Source organism: Rana temporaria, chromosome 12 (assembly GCF_905171775.1).
Source record: "Rana temporaria chromosome 12, aRanTem1.1, whole genome shotgun sequence".
Taxonomy (NCBI): Eukaryota; Metazoa; Chordata; class Amphibia; order Anura; family Ranidae; genus Rana; species Rana temporaria.
The window spans coordinates 116,044,591-116,069,722 of NC_053500.1; the positions used below are offsets into that span (position 1 = coordinate 116,044,591).

Here is a 25,132-nt window from a genome sequence, read left to right on the forward strand (position 1 = left end):
CTGTAAACAAGGTATATACATAACCAGAGAGGATATTGTGAGAACTGAATAGAAATTAGAGTAGCCGGAGTGGAGGGGGTGGACACAGACATGGAGCTGACAGGCAGGAAGGGAGGGAGAGAGCACAGAGGAGGACAGAGAACACATCGGATGTCAGAGGCCCGTAATCTGACCACAGTGTCAGCCGCCATGTTACCCCGTGGTCAGTGTACAGAGGGGAGGGGCAGAAACTGGCATGATCAGCCAGGTATTTCAGCACAAATTACACAACACAAGCACTGTGCTGTAGAACATGCTTTTAAGGAACAGGATCTGTATTTTTATTTTTTTAGGTTAACAAACGGTTTAACAGGAAACCTATCTTCCCACGTCAGACAGGAAAAGGCCATCTATTTAAACAAAGCTGAACTCATTTTTAAAACAAACTTTCCTCTTCAAAATGGTTTATTTTAGGACCGATAATGTACATGGTATGCATGGATGAAGTGCCAGGAGCTTTGCAGAGTAATCCTTTTCTAAACTGTTATTGCTTTACCAGACTGTTTTTGATTGGTTTTAGTTTTCCACTCATCAACACATTTCTCACTCATAATTCACCAGATGTACTGACATGCAAAACTAAGAACAGACAACTTATCTTTTTTGGTTCCTGTTTGACCAAATGAGTCCCCGGGTCTCCTCTACAGAAACAGGAGATGTAGAAACCCCAGAAAAGGTCATGCGCACTTTTTTCATCCATTGTGGTGAATCCACATTATACAGGCCTCTCAAATATAAAATAAATAAAAAAATACTATATTACCAATAGTATTGGGACACCTGCCTTTACACGCACATGAACTTTAATGACATCCCAGACTTAGTCCGTATAGTTCAATATTGAGTTGGCTCACCCTTTGCGGATATACTAGCTTCAACTCTTCTGGGAAGGTTGTCCACAGGGTTTAGGAGTGTGTCTATGGGAATGTTTGACCATTCTTCCAGAAGTGCATTTCTGAGGTCAGGCACCGAAGTTGGACGAGAAGGCCTGGCTCACAGTCGCTGCTCTAATTTATCCCAAAGGTGTTCTATCGGGTTGAGGTCTGGGCAAGCCAGTCACGTTCCTCCACCCCAAACTCATTCATCCATGTTTTCTTGGACCTTGCTTTGTGCAATTGTTGTGCAGTCATGTTGGAACAGAAAGGGGCCATTCCCAAACTGTTCCCACAAAGTTGAAAACATGAAAACGTCCAAAATGTTTTGGTATGCCGACATCTTAAGAGCTCCCTTCACTGGAACCAAGGGGCCAAGCCCAACCCCTAAAAACCAACCCATAAATCACCCTCCACCAAATCATTTGGACCAGTGCACAAAGCAAGGTCCATAAAGACATGGATGAGCAAGTTTGGGGTGGAGGAACTTGACTGGCCTGCACAGACCTCAACCCAATGGAACACCTTTGGGATGAATTAAAGCAGAGACTGAGAGCCAGGCCTTCTCATCCACGTCAGTGCTGACCTCCCAAATGCGTTTCTGAAAGAATGGTCAAACATTCCCATAGACACACTCCTAAATCTTGTGGACAGCCTTCCCAGAAGAGTTAAAAAAGGTTATAGCTGAAAAGGGTGGGCCAACTCATTATTGAACCCTACAGACTAAGACTGGGATGCCATTAAAGTTTTCGTGTATGTAAAGGCAGCCGTCCCAATACTATTGGTAATATACTGTACATACTGACCTAGGTAGAGGCAGCATTGGTCTGATGCTGCATCTGTCCCCCTCCGCCTCTAAAACCACAGATTACTCAGTTCTCTGTCTTTACTGAGCAGAGACGGTCAGTCATTGCCTTTCTGCTCTGCCCCTCCAGCGCTCACTGGAGTGTCAGGCTATGGAGAAGGTGAAAGCGGCTGGCTCAGGTTCTCAGAGAGCCTGAGCCACCTGCCAGTCCAGGAATGTTTTGGATTCCCAGCATTAAAAGATTTAAAAAAATATATTAAACTTTTACAATAACAGACATACTTACCTCCAATGTGCAGCTCGTTTTGTACAAATTGGCCTTGAACGTCCTCTTCTGAAGTCCCCTGGCGGCTCTTCCCTACATCAGATAACCCCCTAGTATAAGTGCACTCCAGGGGGGGTTAACTTGAGGGCACACTCCCGTGTCCATCATTCGGCATCCATACCCCCGGCATCATTGGATTTGACTGACAGCAACAGGAGCCAATGGCTGCGCTGCTATCAATCTATCCAATTAAGAGCCAAGAATCCCCAGGCAGAGACACAGCGTGTCCTATTTTTACCATTAACCACTTAAGCCCCGGACCTTTAGGCAGCTAAATGCCCAGGCCAGGTTTTGCGATTCGGCACTGCGTCGCTTTAACAGACAATTGCGTGGTCGTGAGACATGGCTCCCAAACAAAATCGACATCCTTTTTTCCCCACAAATAGAGCTTTCTTTTGGTGGTATTTGATCACCTCTGCAGTTTTTATTTTTTGCGCTATAAAAAAAAATAGAGCGACAATTTGGAAAAAAAATGCAATATTTTTTACTTTTTGCTATAATAAATATCCCCCAAAAACATATATAAAATTGTTTTTCCCTCAGTTTAGGCCGATACGTATTCTTCTACCTATTTTTGGTAAAAAAAAAAAAAAAAATCGCAATATGAGTTTATCGATTGGTTTGCACAAAATTTATAGAGTTTACAAAATAGGGGATAGTTTTATTGCATTTTTATTATTATTTTTTTTTTTTTACTACTAATGGCGGCGATCATCGATTTTTTTCGTGACTGCGACATTATGGCGGACACTTCGGACAATTCTGACACATTTTTGGGACCATTGTCATTTTCACAGCAAAAAATGCATTTAAATTGCATTGTTTATTGTGAAAATGACAGTTGCAGTTTGGAAGTTAACCACAGGGGGCGCTGAAGGAGTTATGTTTCACCTAGTGTGTGTTTACAACTGTAGGGGGGTGTGGCTGTAGGTCTGACGTCATCGATCGTGTCTCCCTATAAAAGGGATGACACGATCGATGCAGCCGCCACAGTGAAGCACGGGGAAGCCGTGTTTACATACGGCTCTCCCCGTTCTTCAGCTCCGGGGAGTGATCGCGAGGGGGCGGCTAGAAACGAATAGCTGCGCCCTCATCCCGGATCGCTCCCTGAGGCTTACCGACCGCCGCATGTACCGGGGGGGGGGTCCTGATCGGACCCCCGACCCGCGGAAAGGCAGCGACGTGCGGGCACGACGTTCTGCCTGTCCGTGCCATTTTGCCGACGTATATGTACCTGCGGCGGTCGTTAAGCGGTTAATAGACTGCTCGAGTGAGAATGGCCTCTCAGTAGCTCAGAAAGTATTGGGGCCATCGAACCAACACGTTAGGCAACTAGAATTTGCAGAAGCAGTTCAGCAAGGGCAGATTTTTTTTTAGGTTTGCTCTAAGGCAGTGATGGCGAACCTTGGCACCCCAGATGTTTTGGAACTACATTTCCCATGATGCTCAGCTATACTGCAGAGTGCACGAGCATCATGGGAAATGTAGTTCCAAAACATCTGGGGTGCCAAGGTTTTGCCATCACTGCTCTAAGGTGGTGAAGAAAAACCACTGAATTGTACTATCAGGTAATCAATAATGCTTCTATGGAGAGCCCTGATAGAACATTTTACATCAGCGCTTCCTTCCCTTCTTTTAGGTTTTATAATTTTTTTTATTTACTTTCTCTTCAAAGAACACAACATCTCCTGTTTTCATTAATAGTAAGTGCACTTGAACGATTTAAGCCTTGCAGCAAATATCCAGACAGGAATTCCTGCCTGCAGAAACGGACATTCTATTAATGCTCTGCATCCTTCATCTCATTGTTTCATCACTTGCCCAAAGGCCATACAAAAAAAGCTAGAGATCTTTCCTATGGTGTGACACACACACTGTCCTCCTGGCAATGGCATCACTCAGTAATTACACTGCTGGTAAACCCAAGCCTGCACCATGGAAACAAAGTAGTATTCATGCACCACATAATGCAGTGTGTTCCATAATCATGCAAAACTGATATTTGGGTTATGGGTGGAGAAAGTTCGCCAAGGCACTCCCTGGTATCTTGGATATGGTGACATCTCTCTGCTACATTTCTTCATTTAATTCCCGTCAACCTGGGAGTTTTGGTTGTTCCATCTCTTCCTCCATAAAATAATTTAAACAAAAAGCACTGAGAGTTCCTCATAATGTGCACAGTAGATGCACAGACCTAAGAACTCAGCACAGAGATCTAAATCTCTGAGGGGGATATAAAAAAAAAACAAAAAAAAAACCCTCTACTAAAAACTGAAAAATACAAATCACTATTAGGTAGATTCAGGTATGAGTGCGGGAACGGGAACGGTGGCCATACTTGACATTACTATTCCACTAGAGCGGGGATATGCAATTAGCGGACCTCCAGCTGTTGCAGAACTACAATTCCCATGAGGCATAGCAAGACTCTGACAGTCACAAGCATGACACCAGAGTCAAAAGCATGATGGGACTTGTAGTTTTGCAACAGCTGGAGGTCCGCTAATTGCATATCCCTGCACTAGAGCCTAGCTCTAACTTTACGCGGCCTATCTCTTACGTAAACGGCGTAAAAGTACTGCGGCGGCCTGGCGTACGTTCGTGAATCGGCATATCCCCTCATTTACATATTCTACGCCAACCGCAATGGAAGCGCCACCTAGCGGCCATCCAAAATATTGCAATCTAAGATAGGACGGCGCAAGCCGTCGCATCTTAGATATGTTTAAGCGTATCTCTGTTTGAGCATACGCTTAAACAAACGCCGGCGTAGATTCTGAGTTAGGTCGGCTTATCTACTGATAAGCCGGCCTAACTCTACCTGAATCTACCTATATGTCTTTTCAAAGAAGAACCTAGGCTTTTTTTTGGGGTGAAGCTCTTGCCATAATGTCAATTATAATGTCTTAATTGCATGGTTACCTACAAAATACTTTCTAATGCTGGCAGGTCCAGGTTTGCAGTTTCCACTCCGTCCCCCCTACACACACAGTATATACACTATACTGCCAAAAGTATTGGGACACCTGCCTTTACATGAACTTTAATGGCGTCTTAGTCCGTAGGGTTCAATATTGCGTTGGCCCACCTTTTACAGCTATAACAGCTTTAACTCTTCTGGGAAGGCTGTCCACAAGGTTTAGGAGTGTGTCTATGGGAATGTTTGACCATTCTTCCAGAAGCGCATTTGTGAGGTCAGGCTCCGATGTGGATGCGAAGGTCTGGCTCGCAGTCTCTGCTCCAATTCATCCCAAAGTTGTTCTATCGAGTTGAGATCAGGACTCTGTGCAGGCCAGTCAAGTTCCCTCACCCCAAAATTGCTCATCAATGTATTTATGGAGCTTGCTTTGTACACTGGTGTGCAGTCATGTTGGAACAGGAATTGGCCATCCCCAAACTGTTCCCACAAAGTTGGGAGCATGAAATTGTCCAAAGTATCTTGGTATGCTGACGCCTTAAGAGTTCCCTTCACTGGAACAAAGGGGCCAAGCCCAACCCCTGAAAAACAACCCCACACCATAATCTCCCCACCATCAAACTTCACACAAATCAGTCAGGCAAGTACCGTTCTCCTGGCAACGGCCATCAGATTGCCAGACAGAGAAGCACGATTCGTCACTCCAGAGCACACGTCTCCAATGCCCTTGAGTCCAGTTGTGGCGTGCTTTACACCACTGCATCATATGCTTTGCAATGCACTTGCACTTGCCAATGCAATGCACTTACCAAACTGATAAGAGGCATGGAGGAGCTCAGCTATGAGGAAAGATTAGAGGAACTAAATTTATTCACTCTTGAGAAGAGGAGAATAAGGGGGGATATGATCAACATGTACAAATATATAAGAGGTCCATACAGTGAACTTGGTGTTGAGTTATTCACTTTACGGTCATCACTGAGGACAAGGGGGCACTCTTTACGTCTAGAGGAAAAGAGATTTCACCTCCAAATACGGAAAGGTTTTTTCACAGTAAGAGCTGTGAAAATGTGGAACAGACTCCCTCCAGAGGTGGTTCTGGCCAGCTCAGTAGATTGCTTTAAGAAAGGTCTGGATTCTTTCCTAAATGTACAGAATATAACTGAGTACTAAGATTTGTAGGTATAGTTGATCCAGGGTAAATCCGATTGCCTCTCGGGGGATCAGGAAGGAATTTTTTCCCCTGCTGTAGCAAATTGGATCATGCTCCGCTGGGGTTTTTTGCCTTCCTCTGGATCAACTGTGGGTATGGAGTTGGGTGTATAGGATTTTACTGTGTTTTTTTATTTTGTTTTTTGTGGTTGAACTGGATGGACTTGTGTCTTTTTTCAACCTGACTAACTATGTAACTATGTAACTTGGTAATGTAAGGCTGCATTCACACTTCAACGCTTTAAATCGCGGGAAGATTTGCTGCGTTTTGAAAGCCCCGGTGTGAATGACAAATCGCGGACTCGCATTTAAGATGCCATTCATTTGAATGACACAGATAATTGCGTTGCAGGTCTGGCGCGATAAATCACGCTGCAATTGTAACTCCTGAACTTTTTTTGGGCAACAGGCTTCCCCGCGATGCGGGTTGCAGGGCGATTTATTGTGCATCAATCGTAAGAAACCGGAAAACAATTTTAGGCGGCATTCAAATGAAAGGCATCTTAAATGCGAGTCCCGCGATTTGCCATTCACAAATCAGCGGTTTCAAATCGTGGGCAGAATCGCGGCAAATCTGCCCGCAATTTAAAAAAAATACGCTGATGTGTGAATGCAGCCTTAAGCTTGGATACAGCCGCTCTGCCATGGAAGCCCATTCCATGAAGCTCTCTGTTGTGCTAATCTGAAGGCCACACAAAGTTTGGAGGTCTGTAGGTATCGACTCTGCAGACAGTTGGCGACTTCTGCGCACTGTGCGCTTCAGCATGAGCTGACCCCGCTCTATCATTTTACATGGCCTACCACTTCGTGGCTGAGTTGCTGCTGCTCCCACTTGGTTATAATTCCCACTAACAGTTGGCTATGAAAAATTTAATAAAATGGAAATTTCACGGATGAACTTATTGCACAGGAGGCAACCTATTATGGTACCATGAGATGAAAGAAAAATCCTGGATCGCCGCACTCCTCAAAAAACGATGTCTTTATTCAAAACATGAAAAAACAACAAAAATTCTAATGGAAAAAACAGCCAAAATTCATGCAGTCAACCAAGAAGTGGATTAGGAAAAAAGAGCCGACATGTTTCGCATCCTGTGATGCTTACTCGTAGTATTATGGTACCATGCTTAAATTCACTGAGCTCCTGAGAGCGACCCATTCTTTCACAAATGTTTGTAGAAGCAGTCTGCATCCTGAGGTGCTTGATTTTATACACCCAATTCAAATGATTTGGAGGGGTGTCCCAATACTTTTGGCAATTTAGCGTATATAGACACTCATTTTTTAGCGTCCCAATCCTACCCCCTCCAAAACTGAAAGCTCCCAATGAAATAAGGAAGAAAGGCGACGGCTTGAGGCCTGGTGTGCAACACAAGAGTTGCAAGTATGTTATTGTGAATACTGCAACAAAGAAGGTACGAGGGGATTACCTCTTTATGCTTCACTTTGATCGCCTTACCTGGGCACAAAGACATTCTGAAGGTGTTTAAGGATGATCTGGATGTACATATTAGGCTCTCGGATAACCGGTTGAGGAATGGAATCCTTTGAAGCCACCAGGGCCATCATCCAATCAGTGTACACATCCACACAGTATTTCACTGTGTCTCCCTCCAGTGGTAACGTCAGCCCATAACAAATGACCTCCATGGTCCACTTTACCTGGAATGTAAGAAATAGTACAATTAGTGCATTAGTTACAAATCAATATAAAAAGGCCTTTGTCACTCTACTGCCATACGGAAATAAAATGCTTAATAAAATGACTTACCCGACTATGAAATATTGAACATCCAAGCTATATTGCCTGAATACTTTGTTTACTGTAAAAATGTATTATTGTAATAGGCATTCTATAAATTTGCATGGTATGCAATGCGTTTTATTTAACCACTTTCGGTTTATAATTGTCCTGAAAGAAAAGTTAACAGGATCATGGCTGCCCATTCCTTTTCACAGTGCCCATAAAGGACTACATCCCCCCACGCGCCTCCATTCCACGACTCTCCTTTCCCACTGGGTAGCCCAAAACCGCTGTAAGCAATCAGATTGGCTACGCAGAGAGAAAAAGAAGGAACGTTCCCTCCCTCTCCTCTGAGGAATGAAGCCAGAAGCAACCAAAATTGTATGACTTCCCGTTTCTTTTTTTTTTTACTGGGTCCTATAGACCCCCCGATATCTCAATCAAAAGAACCTGTAACTGCCCAAGGGATGCTGTTCATCTCTTATGATACTAATGATTTTTTTTAAAACAAAAGTATATAAAAATAATAAAAATGTAATTAAAGCATCCCTGTCCCCCTCGTACAAATGCAAAACACACATGTAGGTCCCACATGCATATATAAACATGGACTGCACTACACATTTGAGGTATCACTATAAACCTCAATGTGAAAGCAAGAATTCTAGCAGAATAGCTCATGTTTACTATAAACTGGTATTTCTATTTTTATGCCTTATGTACACTATATACATTTTGCTCTCACATAGTAATATGGACACATAGCAATGGCTACAAACAATACAGTATAACAATATATTATGATATACAAACTAATAATACTACCAATACATAATCATGCACTATCTATAAGTAATGATAAGTTCCAATGACTATGATACACCAATATACAAATATATACAATCTATATATTTAAATTATTAAGATATGTAGGATACCCCCCCCTTCCTATTTACTTATTTATGTTCTCGCAATAACACTTTAGTATTGTTGACAGTAAAGAAAACTATGAATATAAGCATACATTTTATATATCCATAGCATATATGTTGTTTTTAAAAATATAATTAATATATTTTTAAATATTACTTTTTTTCCTAACAGAGGTGTGATAATAATAGTTTTGTTTTAACTCCTATACTGTATATAGCTGTGATTGTATCGTTTTTTTGTTGTTTTGTTTTTTAAACCCCTTTCTCTGTATAAACATTCAGTTGTAAACTCCTGGCCTATGGCAATTCCATAGGCTGTATAGGAGGAGGGGCATGGATGGCTACATATAAAAGAATAGCAGAGAGGAAGAGGGCGTTACCTGAAAAAGGAGGCCACGCCTCCGAAACATGTTGTCATAGCAACCGTACTAACGAGAGTCAGAGGAGACAGCACGCACACCTCGACTCCCCCTCCAAGGCTACGAGTGACATCACAGCCGGCTGGCCCGTGCCAAGCGTGTGATAGCAAGAGAGATGAGGAAGCAGACCCCCAGCGCCAACCTATACATCTATAGATAACAAAGTTGCCATCACCGTGCAAGCCAGTCAACCTGCATAGACCAGGTGAGGAGGCTGGAACAGAGATATATGTCAATATGTGAACATACAAGCACATGTTTGTGAGAGCAATTCTCTTTATTTTAACTGCAAATTTTTACAATAAATACAGTGTTACACTAGGGCGCATGCGCTTCTTTCTCCCTTTGCATACTTCTAGATCCAAGTCCGCCCCCCATTGGATTTAAAAGAGAGCTGCAGCGCCAAAGATAAGAGAACAATTTTTAGAGACTTTTTTTCTTTTTGGACTTTAAAGCGGGGGTTCCGCGGGTATTGGTTTTTTTTTTTTACATGCTTCTTGCGGTCTTACCTTGCTTGATCCGGCACTCGCATGTCCTAATACTAGAGCCGCCAGCATAGTCTTTATGCACGAAAAGATATTTTATAAAAATGTGTGATGGACGTTTCCATCTTGCTTGTGGGCAGTCTGAACTTGTTTACATAGGCAGAGCCCTGTCCTGTGTGTTTTCTAGATGGTCAGCGGGTACTGGCGGTGATCTTTTGACCGTCGTCTTCTGTGTTCAATCACAGCACGTCCGGGTCGCCAGCGGCGCGTGGGTGGCCCCTACCCGGAGGTGCCGGGTAATAGAAGTAATAGATCCAACACCCCCCCCCCCCTCCCTAAGCAGGTAATGAAAACAATTGCTTCCCTTAAAGTGAAAGGGCCTCACACTGTACACAAATCCTATCTAGGCACACATTTAACCCCTTGATCGCCCTAGATTTTTAACCCCTTCCCAGCCAGTGTCATTAGTACAGTAACAGTGCAATATTTTTAGAACTGGTCATTGTATTATTGTCACTGGCTCCCAAAAAGCGTCAGAATGTCTGCCGCAATAACACAGTCCCACTATAAGTTGCTGATCGCTGCCATTACTATTATAAACTAAAAATTCCAGTATATATCCCAAAGTTTGTAGACGCGATAACTTTTGTGCAAACCAATCACTATACGATTATTGGGATTTTTTGTTTTAACAAAAATATGTAGCAGAATACACATTTGCCTAAATTTATGAAGAAATTAATTTATTTTACTGGATATGTTTTATAGCATAAAGTAAAAAATAGTTTTTCCCCCCCCAAAGGTTGTGGGTCTTTTTTGTTTATAGCGCAAAAAATAAAACTGCAGAGGTGATCAAATACCACCAAAAGAAAAGAAAGCTCTATTTGTGGGGGACATACATTTCATTTATAAAAAGCGCAATTGTCAGTTAACCACTTAAGCCCCGGACCATTTTGCAGCTAAATGCCCAGGCCAGGTTTTGCGATTCGGCACTGCGTCGCTTTAACAGACAATTGCGCGGTCGTGCGACGTGGCTCCCAAACAAAAAGTACTTTTTGCTATAATAAATATCCCCCAAAAACATATATATAAAAAAAAAAATTTCCTCAGTTTAGGCCGATACGTATTCTTCTACCTATTTTTGGTAAAAAAAAAAAAAAAAAAAAATCGCAATAAGTGTTTATCGATTGTTTGCGCAAAATTTATAGAGTTTACAAAATAGGGGATAGTTTTATTGCATTTTTATTAATTTTTTTTTTTTTACTACTATTGGCGGCGATCAGCGATTTTTTTTCGTGACTGCGACATTATGGCGGACACTTCGGACAATTTTGACACATTTTTGGGACCATTGTCATTTTCACAGCAAAAAATGCATTTAAATTGCATTGTTTATTGTGAAAATGACAGTTGCAGTTTGGGAGTTAACCACATGGGGCGCTGTAGGAGTTAGGGTTCACCTAGTGTGTGTTTACAACTGTAGGGGGGTGTGGCTGTAGGACTGACGTCATCGATCGAGTCTCCCTATTAAAGGGATCACTCGATCGATACGCCGCCACAGTGAAGCACGGGGAAGCCGTGTTTACATACAGCTCTCCCCGTTCTTCAGCTCCGGGGAGCGATCGCGAGAGGGCGGCTATTCGTCGTCCCGCCGGATCGCTCCCCGAGGTAAGCCGCCTGCCGCGGGGGGGTCCCGATCGGACCCCCCACCTGCTAGAAGGCAAGGACGTATATATACGCCCATCTGCCTGTACGTGCCATTCTGTGGACATAAATAGGCGTGCGGCGGGCATTAAGTGGTTAAATGGCCTGGTCATAAAGGGGGGGTAAAACTTCCAGGAGGTCAAGTGGTTAAAAATAATACAGTCAATTGCCAGTCGGTTGAGAAGATTAGGCTTAGTAGTTAACATTTTTGTATACAGTATATTAATAGAACAATTTCCAAACACTGGAGAGAAGGCCGGACTATTTGTAAACTAGACAGAGCTGTTGAATGGGAGATCTTACCTCTTTATCACTTTTCAGTATGCTCTCGCTTGCAGCAGTGGAAGGAGCATTGAGAGCCTGTCCCAACGGACGGACCACGGAATTTGCGACTTCGCGGCCCACATTTTCAGGGTAGCTGTGCAGCACGCTGGTGTGTCCCTGGTCATTCTTGATAACGAGGTGCAGCGTCCGCCACTCCGAGTACATGATGAACACTTTGCAGATCCCACTGCCTGAAAGGACACAATTTATGTCAGTGAAAAAACAAAACAAAATAAAAAAAAAATAACAAACACATACACAGCATCTCATAAAAGTGAGTACACCTCTGACATTTTTGTAAATATTTTATTACTCAACATTAGCCATTAAAGTGGGAGTTCACCTGAAAAACAAATTTTTAACATTAGATTGAGGCTCATTTTGTGAAGGGGAATCGGGTGTTTTTTTTTTTTAAATCGAAGCAGTACTTACCGTTTTAGAGAGCGATCTTCTCCGCCGCTTCCGGGTATGGTCTGCGGGACTGGGCGTTCCTATTTGATTGACAGGCTTCCGACGGTCGCATACAGCGCGTCACGAGTTGCCGAACGTCGGTGCGGCTCTATACGGCGCCTGCGCACCGAAGATTGTCTTCTTTCGGCTACTCGTGATGCGATGTATGCGACCGTCGGAAACCTGTCAATCAAATAGGAACGCCCAGTCCCAAAAGCCCATACCCGGAAGCGGCGGAGAAGATCTATCTCTAAAACGGTAAGTACTGCTTCGATTAAAAAAAAAAAAAAACACACCCGATTCCCCTTCACAAAATGAGCCTCAATCTAATGTTAAAAATTTAGTTTTTGGGTGAACCTCTACTTTAATGTCTAAACTGCTGGCAAGAAAAGCGAGTACACCCCTAAGTGAAAATGTCTGCAGAGTGCAATTTCAGCAAACCGCCTTTTTTTTCCAGACAGCTCAGACAAGCTTTATAAATTCTGGACTTTGAATGGATGTAGATAAGAGAAGACTGCAGATAAACAGGTAGAACTTATGTAGGAGGATTGCATTATCTGAGGCCAGTTACTTCATTTGGGTATATGTAAGGGGTTGAGGAAAAGATGATCCGCACTCCGGTTGTTCCTCCTAAACAATTGACATATTTATTGACAAGTCACAGAAGACAAATGCAGGATGACGTGTTTCAGCCTATAAGGCCTTAGTCATAACCACATATACCATGTAAGGGGTTTGCAATCACTTTGAAGCAGTTATAAACCTTTGAGAAAAATAACAATAACAAAAAAACACCTGCAAGTAAGGATCGACCAATATGTTTTTTTTCAGGGCCGATACAATACCGATTTTTTGGCTGCCTTTTAGGCCGATATCAGGTGACGATATTGTGTACATTCAAACTTTTTATTTTTACACTTTCCATTTCCATTTTTTATTTTTAATCACTTTTATTGCTGTCACAAGGAATGTAATATCTCCTGTGACAGCAATAAGCAGTCTAGGGCCAAAACAACTAATCGATTATGAAATTAATCGATTACAATTTCCATAATCGATTAATCGGCCAGTAACATAATGGGGTTAAAACAACTAAAATAAGCCCTTTATAGTACAAAAAAAGAAAATCGCTACTGTAAATATTACTTTCACTGTCCCACAGTAATAAAATGAACCCCTTACAGTAGCGATTATTTCCTCTTTTTGTACTTTTTTTTTTTAACCCCCATTATGTTACTGAACATCTCAGGCCGGGGTCACACCTCCTGTGTTTTTTGGTGCTTTTTGCAGAAACACACTACAGTTAATTTACATGTTTTCCTATGGGACACGTTCACATCCATGATTTTTTTTCAGCTGCTGCGTATTTGGAAAGGGCAAGGACTTTTTAAACGCAAAACAGTGCCATTTTGTTTTTTTTGGTTCAATATACTTCAATGGAGAAGCTTCAGAAAAGCATGTACCGTATTTTCCGGAGTATAAGACGACCCCCTAATTTTCCAGGAAAAATGTTGGTTTTGGGATATACTCGCCATATAAGGCCTCTTTCACACGGAGCGGACCGTTTTTGTGTCCGCTCCGTGTGTGTCCGTCGGCTCAGCGGGGATCCCCGCTGAGCTGTCGGCGGATAGGGCGGTCCCCGTACACAGTGCAGAGACCGCCCTGTCTCTCCTCCGCTCTCCCCTATGGGGAATCAGACGAAGACGGACCGTCTGTCCGTCTTCATCCGTTCCGTTCCGCCGGACGGAAGAAAAATAGGGTTTTCTTCCGTCTGAAAAACCGGATCCTGACGGACGCGGATGGTTGCGGACGTTAGTGGATGCTCCATCCGCTAATGAACGCAATCCCATAGGGATGCATTACAAGTCCGTAAACGAACTTGTAATAAACGGACGAACGGTCCGCTAGTGTGAAAGAGGCCTAAGACTACCCCCTTCCTACTAGTCTTTCTGGAAGCTGAGGGGTAGCCAGAACCGCTGACAGAAACAGGCTTTTTTCAAATCTCACTGTGCCATTACATTACATGCCCCCACTGTGCCATCACTTTGCCCCCACTGTGCCAACACTCACGTTTTGTTGATTCTGACAAGCCGATGACAGTCTCCGTGCTACGAGCGTCCATGATTTAAAAGCCGTGCCTTCTTTTCAGACTGTCCTGTGATAGGCGGAACACAAATTTTCCCAGCAGCGCCTCTGTTCTGTATTCCGCCTATCACGGACGTCCTCTCGTCCGAGGTTGAGAAGGCATCTGTGATATGAGGAACACAGAACAGAGTCGTTGCTGGGAAAATTTGTGTTCCGCCTATCACAGGACAGTCTGAAAAGAAGGCACGGCTTTTAAATCATGGACGCTCGCAGCACGGAGATGGTCACCGGCGAATAAGATGACCCCCGACTTTGGATGCATTTTTTTGCATCCAGAAAGTCGTCTTATACGCCGGAAAATACGGTAATGTGTTTTTACAGCAATTTTTTCTTTTTTTTTTAAGGCTATTATCCGATTAATCGATTAATCAAAACAATAATTGGCCAACTAATCGATTATGAAAATAATCGTTAGTTGCAGCACTAAAGCAGTGACAGGTACTCTTTATGGAGGGATTGGGGGGGGGGTCTTTAAAAAAAAACAAATCTCACCTCTGAACTTGAAAGTATTCAAAACATCAAGATCGAAATTCTTGAATACTTTCTAATTTTTAAAACTGACCTTTAAGATGCCAGTAATCTGGAAGTGATGTCATGACATCGCTTCCGGGTTGCTAGATCAGAGATGAATAAAGCATCGGCTTAGTTTGGGTCTTCGGCCAGCCGGCGGACGTGCCGGCTTGTGGCTCCCGCTGGGAGAGCCTGGGGCGAGGGGGAACGTCCCCTCCCACTGCTTGAATAATAACAGCAGAGTGGCTGCTGAGCAGCATCGGTTGTTATTACAAGAAAGCCGACCGGCTTCATAACCAGTTTAAAAACAAATGCAGTTTTTTTTTAAATATTAACAGAATTTGACTTTAGGGAAATGTTGGACAATGTTTATATGTAACACAAATCTGCTCTGAATATGATGCATATGACTGCACTGAATCATTATTAATGATCGGGAAAGTGTCTTCCCAAGGTAACCTTCAATATGTTTCCTTCATGACACTTGGCAGGATGCAAAACAAGCACAATCCATCATGTAAAGGAAATGGCTCTCTGCTGTCAAACTTGTATTTATGTTTTGGGTTAAAGTATTAGTGCCAGTACACACTGGGGCGACTTAGCCCGACAAGTCGCGCTGCATGCAGTGCAATAGAACCGTTCTAATGGGAGCGACTCAAGTCGTAGAAAAAGGTTCCTGTACTACTTAGGGGGCGGCTTCAGAGCGACTTCCATTAACTTCTATTAAAAAAGTAGTTACAAGCCGCGCTGAGGTCGCCCTGTGCAGGGAGGCTTCAGAGTCCGACGACTATGAAGCCGCCCCAGTGTGAACCGGAACTTACTAAACCCAGGACCCTGCATTCACTATACCTGGCCCCTTACAGTACATTCAACAAGGAAATGCAATAGTTTTCAGAAAATATAAACGGCTAAATACCCTTCCTGATCTGCAGTATATACCAGTCTTGTGACTTCTATCAGTGTCTGGTTCAAGCTTGTAGGAGGAGTTTTCACTCTGCTCTAATTGTCCTAAAAAGGCTGGAAGACCCCCTGACCCTCTGTCTAGACAGTGATGAGCACATGCACCCTCCCAAGAAAAAAAAAAGAACTCTCTAGCAATACACACCAAACTGAGCATGTGCAGCTTGCCCCCTAGCCTCTATTCTATCAGGAGATGGTTTGGGGTCTGTGGAAGAAGGGGAGGATCCGTGTATACAGGATCAAACAGCATTTTTACACAATGCAGAGGATTAACCCCTTAGGTTCCACAGCGAGTATAACAAGCATGCTTTACTGCAGGGGTAGGCAACCTTGGCCCTCCAGCTGTTTTGAAACTACAAATCCCATTACACATTGCAAGACACTGACAATCACAGGCATGACTCCTAGAGGCAGAGGCATGATGAGAGCCACAACGCTTCACTTCCCGATTCCCTCACCGAGGATGGCGGCTGGGGCAGCCGAGAGACAAGCGATTGCTCGGCCTCGGCTGCTGACATCGCGGGCACGCTGGACAGGTAGGTGTACATTTATTAAAACAGGGTTCGAAAAAAACACTGATAATAGCCTATGTGTGCATGAACACACAGGATAACATGCTGGAGAGTTTACTAGCTGCAAAAAAATAAAACACCTGAAGCGAAAAACAGCAGCTGTAAAAAAATGTCCAGTGTGCATGAAGCCTTACTGTTGAGGGTTTAGTAACACTTTGAGGAAATCATGTTGCTTTCGCTCTTGCATTTCTAAAGTCCGGTCGCGTTCCGGTTTCGAACAGCCCGCCTGGTAATTTGGACATGTATATCTCTTGTGGCCCCCCAACGAATCCCAGATCGCCCCGGTGCCACAAAAGATATATATGCTGGCTGTCTTAGAGGAGCGGGACGAGTGCCGTACATACAGGAGAATTTCCCAATTACACGGTGGCCTCTGTAAAAGGAAGTCCCGTCTCCTGCGCCGCCATTGGATGACTGTTCTGTTCATCATAGGAGGCGGGACTTTGTATTAAAGTGGCAGCCAAGTAAACAGGAGTTTCTTCTGGATGAAATATGTTGGCACTCGTCCCTCCCCCCATTCCCTGCCCCCTCCGAGGCTGCAGATGGGAATCTATCAGTCTGCATTCATGGCAAGGGGGGGGGGGGTGCTGCATTCATATCAATGTGGGTGCTGCATTCATGGCAGTGGTGGGGGCTGCATTGGTGGGCACTGAGCTCATCTCTTCACCACACACAGCCACAAAGGCAGGAGAATTCTTGTTGGGCAGTGTATTAGTGCTCGGACGAACACACTAAGAGCCCTTTCACACTGCCAGCGCCAGAAAAACGCTGGTAAAGCTCCGCTAAAACAAGCAGCGCTTTACCAGCATTTTTTGGGCGCTAGCTGGACGCTTTTAACCCCAGCTATTGGCTGAATAAAGGGTTAAAAGCGTTCACAAAGAGAGGAGCTCTTTAGGTGGTGTTTTCACCGCGGCAAAGAAGCTGCTTGCAGGAAAAAAAAAATACGTCCTGCCAGCGCAGTGCCTTAGTGTGAAAGAACTCGGGCTTTCACACTGGGATTGCAGATGAGGCTTCTTTCAAACGCTTTACAGGTGCTATTTTTAATGCTAAAGCGCTTGAAAAACTCCTCCAGCATGAAAGGGGTCTTAGACTGAATTTTAATGGTTCAAAGAATGTCAGGCAAAATGGTCGGCCCTCACGCGTGTTCACTTCATCAAATCTGGCCCTTTCGAAAAAAAAGTTTGGACACCCCTGCTTTAGCTAGTAGCTAAACATCTACAAGGGATAAATCAAACGCAAACTATTAATTCATATAGAAGAAGTAACCTCCTACATTGCTGGCCAGTGTGTAACTCCATCATACTGGTGGCTATTTAAAGCAGAAGATCAATCTGCCACTGCTCTCTTCTCTAAGCCACTATGATGTCAGCGAAGTGACACGGTCGGCATTATTGGTTCCACCCAGTTTCATGTTACAGCACACGGGGCGTCACGTGGCCTGCCTAGCACCGGAGCCCCAGGATAGTGCAAAAAACTTCCATGTGGGGAATCGACTCCATGGTTGGGCTGGATCTGCGTGGGGCCGCTGAGGGAAGGCACATGGGCTGGCTACCAAAAAAGGATAGGAGCATGGTTAGAGACCTCAGGCTGAAACAAAATTTGCATGGGGTGAACACTGTCCATTTCTGCCCAGGAAAACACATGCCTGTAATCCTCTGATGTTGTGGAATGGTAGAACAGGAGGCTCCTGCAACAAGCATGACAGCCTGGCTTAGAAAAATCACAAACATCTGCTGCTCCTGTTGGTCGGGAGGAGAAACAAAGAACTGAAGTCCAGAGGTACGTGTCACTTTGTTTATAAATGATGGATGAGGCGTTTCCTGTTTTCAGGTGGGAGGAGCCTTCTGTCAGATTAAAGGCAAGACCTTTTATATCATCATGCATCCCCTGCAAGAAGGGGATAGAATGCGCAATAGAGCCGACCTGCCGCAATATATATGCGGTGGGCAATCTTTAAGTGGTTAAAGCAGAGTTCCACCCAAAAATAGAACTTCTGCTTTTCAGAACCCTCCCCCCCTCTGGCGTCACACCTGGCACCTTTCAGGGGGGAAGGGGGTGCAGATACCCATCTAAGTCAGGTATTTGAACCCACTTTCGGGCACAGACTCCCGTGGGAGTCACGCCACTCCCCCCCCCCTGGGAAACACACTGTTCCCAGGAGAGAGCGTGGACCAGTGAAGACGGGCCGCGCCGCTCACGCATGCGCAGTAGGAAACCAGGCCGTGAAGCCACAACGCTTCAATTCCTGATTCCCTCACCGAGGATGTCGGCGGGGGCAGCCGAGAGACAAGCGATTGCTCGGCCTCGGCTGCCGACATCGTGGGCGCGCTGGACAGGTAGGTGAACATTTATTAAAACAGAGTTCAACAAAACCTGGGCGCCAGGTCGCAATTGCGACTAGAATTAGCGACCTGGGACGGCACAGGTATCCTGCGTCTCCATACACCCCCACCTTCCCGCCGCATGATTGCATCAGGCCCCGCAAGCCAGTAATTGAGGCCACGGCTTTGCAGGCCTATTCTTCCTTCTGTGATCTGGCGCCATTTTGTGGTGGCTGTTAGTATGACAAGACAACCAGCAATGCTAATGGAGCTTCCCCTGTCTATTTTCACTGCCATCTCCTTCCCTCCAATTAGAACCCCCAAACATTAGAATATATAACACCCTAGAGAATAAAATGGCGGTCGTTGCATTACTTTCTGTCACACCGTATTTGCGCAGCGGTCTTACAAGCGCACTTTTTGGGGAAAAAAATACACTTTTTTAATTAAAAAAAAATAAGACACCATTAACTTTAGCCCAATGTTTTTTTATATTGTGAAAGAATGTTACGCCGAGTAAATTGATACCCAACATGTCACTCTTCAAAATTGCGTCCGCTCGTGGAATGGCGACAAACTTTTACCCTTTAAAATCTCCATAGGCAATGTTTAAAAGAATTCTACAGGTTGTAGGTTTTGAGTTACAGAGGAGGTCTAGAGCTAGAATTATTGCTCTCGCTCTACCAATCACGGCGATACCTCACATGTGTGGTTTGAACACCGTTTACATATGCGGGCGCTACTCATGTATGCGTTTGCTTCTGCGCGCCAGCTTGGCGGGACGGGGCGTGTTCCTGGCTCCTAACTTTTTTAGCTGGCTCCTAGATTCCAAGCAAATTTGTCAAGCCCTGTATTGAAAGTCAGCAGCTTCAGTATTTGTAGCTGCTGGCTTTTAAAAAAAAAAAAATTTGGGGGAACCTCCGCTTTAAAGAGCACCTGTCACTTCAGATCCATAATGGCAGCGCCTGTTAGTGGGCATCCACTCACCTGCTGCCGCCACGTCCCTCGCCTTGTTGTGTCACTGCCGCATCACCAGCCTTCCCATTAAAGTGAATGGGACTGTCGTGGTCAGAGCAGGAGCCACTGCGGGACAGAGATGCTCTTTAACCACTTAAGCCCCGGACCAATATGCAGCAAAATGCCCAGAGGTGCTTTTACAATTTGGCACTGCGCTGCTTTAACTGGTAATTGCGCGGTCATGCAATGTTGTACCGAAACGGAATTTGCGTCCTTTTTGGTAAAAAAAACAAAAAAAAAACGCAATAAGCGTTTATCGGTTGGTTTGCGCAAAATTTATAGCGTTTACAAAATAGGGGATAGTTTTATTGTATTTTTATAATTTTTTTTTTTTTACTACTAATGGCGGCGATCAGCGATTTTTTGCGACATTATGGCGGACACTTCGGACAATTTTGACACATTTTTGGGACCATTGTCATTTTCACAGCAAAAAATGCATTTAAATTGCATTCTTTATTGTGAAAATGACAGTTGCAGTTCGGGAGTTAACCACAGGGGGTTATGTGTGACCTGAAGTGTGTTTACAACTGTAGGGGGGTGTGGCTGTAGGACTGACATCATCGATCGAGTCTCCCCTATAAAAGGGATCACTCGATCGATACGCCGCCACAGTGAAGCACGGTGAAAGCCGTGTTTACATACGGCTCTCCCCGTTCTTCAGCTCCGGGGAGCGATCGCGAGGGGGCGGCAATAAACGAATAGCCACGCCCTCGTCCCGGATCGCTCCCACGCGATTAACGACCACCGCATGTACCGGGGGGGGGGGGGGTCCCGATCGGACCCCCGACCCACATCTAGGCAGCGACGTGCGGGCATGTCGTTCTGCCTGTCCGTGCCATTTTGCTGACGTATATGTACATCCGGCGGTCGTTAAGCGGTTAAAAATGATGATCTAAATCAAGTTGAGTCGCATCGCTTCCTCACCGCCTGTCAGTAACCTCTGGAGCGCGATCCGGCTTCACAGACAAGGGAGATTTCAATGTACGTCTAAATGCCTCCTTAGGGTCAGTGAGAAGTGAAACGCGTAAATCGCTTATCTTGCAGAACCGCGTGTTTCCACCGCCACTTTGCCACCAGTGAGAACCTAACCTTGGGGTGGCTACACACGCTGCAATCTGATTGGACAATAGTTACCAAAACTGTAATAGTAGAAGAAACCGAACGAATCCCATTTTATAGTGAAGCGGTAGGGCCCTCCGGTAGGTCTACGGCTCCACGCACACCTAAAAGTTTTGTGAATGCGCAAAAAAAGCTTCAAAGGCACAACACAATTCAGAACTAATCGCGGCTAGCACAGGGGAGTGTCGTCGTGCGAGAAACACACAGTGAATAAAAAAACACGCAAAGCTCACCGCCTCAGCTGGCGCGTTTTTTTTACGTGAACGGGCGCGACTTGAGTGGGGGACGCGCGTTACTGCTACGCCTATTGTCAACGCGGCCTTAAGGAGATGGTACAAATCAGATTGTATAGTGTATGGGAGAGCGCACCCACCTCTAGTCCTCTATGGTTACCAGGTGAGGAGTCTCTGCCCCTCAGGGCACGCTGGCACTTGTAGTCCCCCAACACCAATACATTGCCCTCATATCACCCCCTCAATGAGCTGACACAGAAGTGGCACAGGACGCCCCGCATGCCTCTTCCGGTCTCCTACTCACCTTATCCAGTGCAGGCGGGCGCTGTCCTCGCCCTACATCCGCCGTAACGACCCTCCCAGCTCTCGGACTAGCCTGGCCGGGTCACCGCTTCCGCAACCCGCAGGGCGGACCATCCACAGCCGCCGCAAGAAGTCCAGCCTCCCGCTCCGGTCACGTGACGTCGGCGGGCCGCATCAGCTATTGGTCAGCAACAGCCTCACGGGCCGGAATGGCCAATAGGGATGTCGCGACGGCTCCAGGAAGAAGGCGGAGTCGCCTGGTTTCCATAGAGAGGCTTGGAACGCGGCTTGTTGACAGTGACAGGTCCAGGGAAGCTGCGCCTGCGCAGACGCTTGGCCAGTGAGCAGAGAGATCCGTTCCTCCTCTCCAGGGTGCAGACTGGCTGGCTCCTTGAATAGACAGTATTTGCTTATCCTGGAGTTAAAGCCGAGCTTCAGTACATGTTTCATATTTCCATCTATTAAAGTGGAGGTTCACCCAAAAACTTAATTTTTAACATTAGATTGAGGCTCATTTTGTCTAGGGGAATCGGGTGTTTTTTTTTAAATCGAAGCAGTACTTACCGTTTTAGAGATAGATCTTCTCCACCGCTACCGGGTATGGGCTGCGGGACTGGGCGTTTCTATTTGATTGACAGGCTTCCGACGGTCGCATACATCGCGTCATGATTTTCCGAAAGTAGCCGAACGTCTGTGCGCAGGCGCCCTATAGAGCCGCACCGACGTTCGGCTTCTTTCGGCTACTCGTGACACGCTGTATGCGACCGTCGGAAGACTGTCAATCAAATAGGAACGCCCAGTCCCGAAGACCATACCCGGAAGCGGCGGAGAAGATCGCTCTCTAAAACGGTAAGTACTGCTTCGATTTAAAAAAAAACACCCGATTCCCCTAGACAAAATGAGCCTCTATCTAATGTTAAAAATTGTTTTTCGGGTGAACTCCCGCTTTAAATCTCCTGCCCTTGTTGTTTTAACTTTGGATAGTAATTTTTTTTTCTGCCAGTAAATACCTTAAATTAGTGTAGTTGCTGACTTTTAATAATCAGACACTCACCCAGTGGCGGTTGGTGCGTAATTTTTTTTGGGGGGGACGCAAACAAACTGAAAAAAATAAACCCCCATCAAGCGCAGCCACTTTGCCCATCAAACGCAGCCACTGTGCCCATCAAACGCAGCCAATGTACCCATAAATTGCCGCAACTGTGCCATCAAACACACCCACTGTGCCATCAAATGCAGCCATTGTACCCATTAATTGCTGCCAGTGTGCCCATCAATTGCCGCCAGTGTGCCCATCAATTGCCACCAGTGTGCCCCATCAATTGCCGCTACTGTCCCCCGTATCAAATGCCGCCACTTACCTGTCTCGGCGCTGTCCTCCATGTCTTCTCCCATCCTCTTCCTGTCCTCTGCTATGGATGGACACCTGATAGGCAAAAATGTGTATGCAGTTTTCTGCACAGGAACACCACAACATGAATAGTGTGAATAGGGCACATACAGTGCCTTGAAAAAGTATTCATACCCCTTGAAGTTTTCCACATTTTGTCATGTTACAACCAAAATAGTAAAATTATTTTATTGGGATTTTATGCGATAAACCAACACAAAGTGGCACATAATTGTGAAGTGGAAAGAAATTTATAGCTGATTTTCATTACCAGCTTTGCACATCTAGAGAGGGACATTTTTCCCATTCTTCTTTGCAAAATAGCTCAAGCTCTGTGAGATTGGATGGAGAACGTCTATGAACAGCAATTTTCAACTCTTGCCACAGATTCTACATTGGATTTAGGTCTGGACTGTGACCGGGCCATTCTAACACATGAATATATTTTAAGCTAAACCATTCCATTGTAGCTCTGGCTGTATGTTTAGGGTCGTTGTCCTGGTGGAAGATTTTCTAGCAAAACAAAAATACAGATTTTTATTATAAACAACAAATGTCAGAAAAAAGACCCTGGTCCGGATTCAGATAACAGTTACGACGGCGTATCTCCGGATACGCCGTTGTGACTCTGAGTGTGCGGGGTCGTATCTATGCGCCCGATTCATAGAATCAGTTACGCATAGATTTCCCTAAGATCCGACCGGCATAAGTCTCTTACGCCGTCGTATCTTAGGCTGCATATTTACGCTGGCCGCTAGGTGGCGCTTCCGTATATTTCCGCGAGGAATATACAAATTAGGTAGATACGCCGATTCAGAAACGTATGTCCGCCCGGCGCATTTTTTGTTACGTCGTTTACGTTAGGCTTTTTTTAGCGTAAAGTTACCCCTGCTATATGAGGCGTATCCTATGTTAAGTATGGACGTCGTTCCCGCGTCGATTTTTTAAAATTTTACGTTGTTTGTGTAAGTCGTTCGCGAATAGGGCTGTACGTAAGTTACGTTCACGTCTAAAGCATTGACGATTTGCGGCGTAATTTCGAGCATGCGCACTGGGATTCTTTCACGAACGGCGCATGCGCCATTCGTAAAAAACTTCAAATACGTGCGGTCACAATTAATTTAAATAAAACACGCCCACATCATCCACATTTGAATTAGGCGGGCTTACGCCAGACCACATACGTTACGCCGCCGTAACTTAGGGTGCAAGTTCTTTCTGAATACGGAGCTTGCGCCCTAATTTACGGCGGCGTAACGTATCTGAGATACGTTACGCCCGCCGAGAGATACACCATTGTATCTGAATCCGGGCCCCCGGTCTTCAAGTGGTTAAAAATTGTGCTTAGAAGAATCAGTGGTGTGAATGAGCGCTGTCCGGCACGTGAAGAATTTTCATTGTAGAGGAAACTAAATTGTAGGGAGCGATTTTATCACCGATACCCATCCAGAGAGTGTTACTGGGAGAGAAGTGAATTTTCGGATCTATTATACATTCAGGCCTATTTGGCTGTTAGACTTGAAGATTCGTCATCCGTATATACTTGAGTATAAGCCGACCCAAATATAAGCCGAGGTACCTACTTTTACCACAAAAAAATGGGAAAACGTATTGACTCGAATATAAGCCTAGGGTGAGAATGCAGCAGGGGAAAAGGGAATAGCCGCTCCAGGTGGGAACCCAGATGAATATCCTCCGTTGCAGACAACTCAGGTGCAGGCAATGCAAAAGAGGGTCAACAATGCCTATTTGCACGCCTCACTGTGCCCATTGCAGCCAAACCTCACGGTGCCCATTGCAGCCAGACCTCACGGTGCCCATTGCAGCCAGACCTCACTGTGCCCATTACAGCCAGACCTCACTGTGCCCATTGCAGACAGACCTCACGCTACCCATTCCAGCCAGACCTCACGGTGCCCATTGCAGCCAGACCTCACTGTGCCCATTACAGCCAGACCTCACTGTGCCCATTGCAGACAGACCTCACGGTACCCATTCCAGCCAGACCTCACTGTGCCCATTACAGCCAGACCTCACTGTGCCCATTGCAGACAGACCTCACGGTGCCCATTCCAGCCAGACCTCACGGTGCCCATTCCAGCCAGACCTCACGGTGCCCATTGCAGCCAGACCTCACAGTGCTCATTGCAGCCAGACCTCACAGTGCTCATTGCAGCCAGACCTCACAGTGCTCATTGCAGCCAGACCTCACCGTGCCCATTGCAGCCAGACCTCACAGTGCTCATTGCAGCCAGACCTCACCGTGACCATTGCAGAATCACTTTGCCGTGTACCCGAGTCCTATTCCGTGATAGTCCGTGACATGCAGAT

At 45.3% G+C, this 25,132-nt stretch overlaps 1 protein-coding gene across 9 annotated transcripts in view; it reads right to left on the reverse strand.

The window, feature by feature from the left end:
- Positions 1-21,610, reverse strand: part of RALGAPB (Ral GTPase activating protein non-catalytic subunit beta) — a 116,411-nt gene extending 94,801 nt beyond the window's left edge. For 4 of the 9 annotated variants that reach the window (XM_040330296.1, XM_040330294.1, XM_040330295.1 and 1 more), the window contains exons 1-3: positions 21,413-21,610; positions 11,758-11,969; positions 7,630-7,832 (exon numbers count right to left, since the gene is read on the reverse strand). In XM_040330296.1, coding sequence (XP_040186230.1) covers positions 7,630-7,832; positions 11,758-11,943 — 389 coding nt within the window. In that variant the 5' untranslated portion in view covers positions 11,944-11,969; positions 21,413-21,610. The remainder of the gene's footprint in view (positions 1-7,629; positions 7,833-11,757; positions 11,970-21,412) is intronic. The other 5 variants (XM_040330299.1, XM_040330298.1, XM_040330297.1 and 2 more) reach the window with 2 other exon arrangements.
- Positions 21,611-25,132: the final 3,522 nt, after the last annotated feature.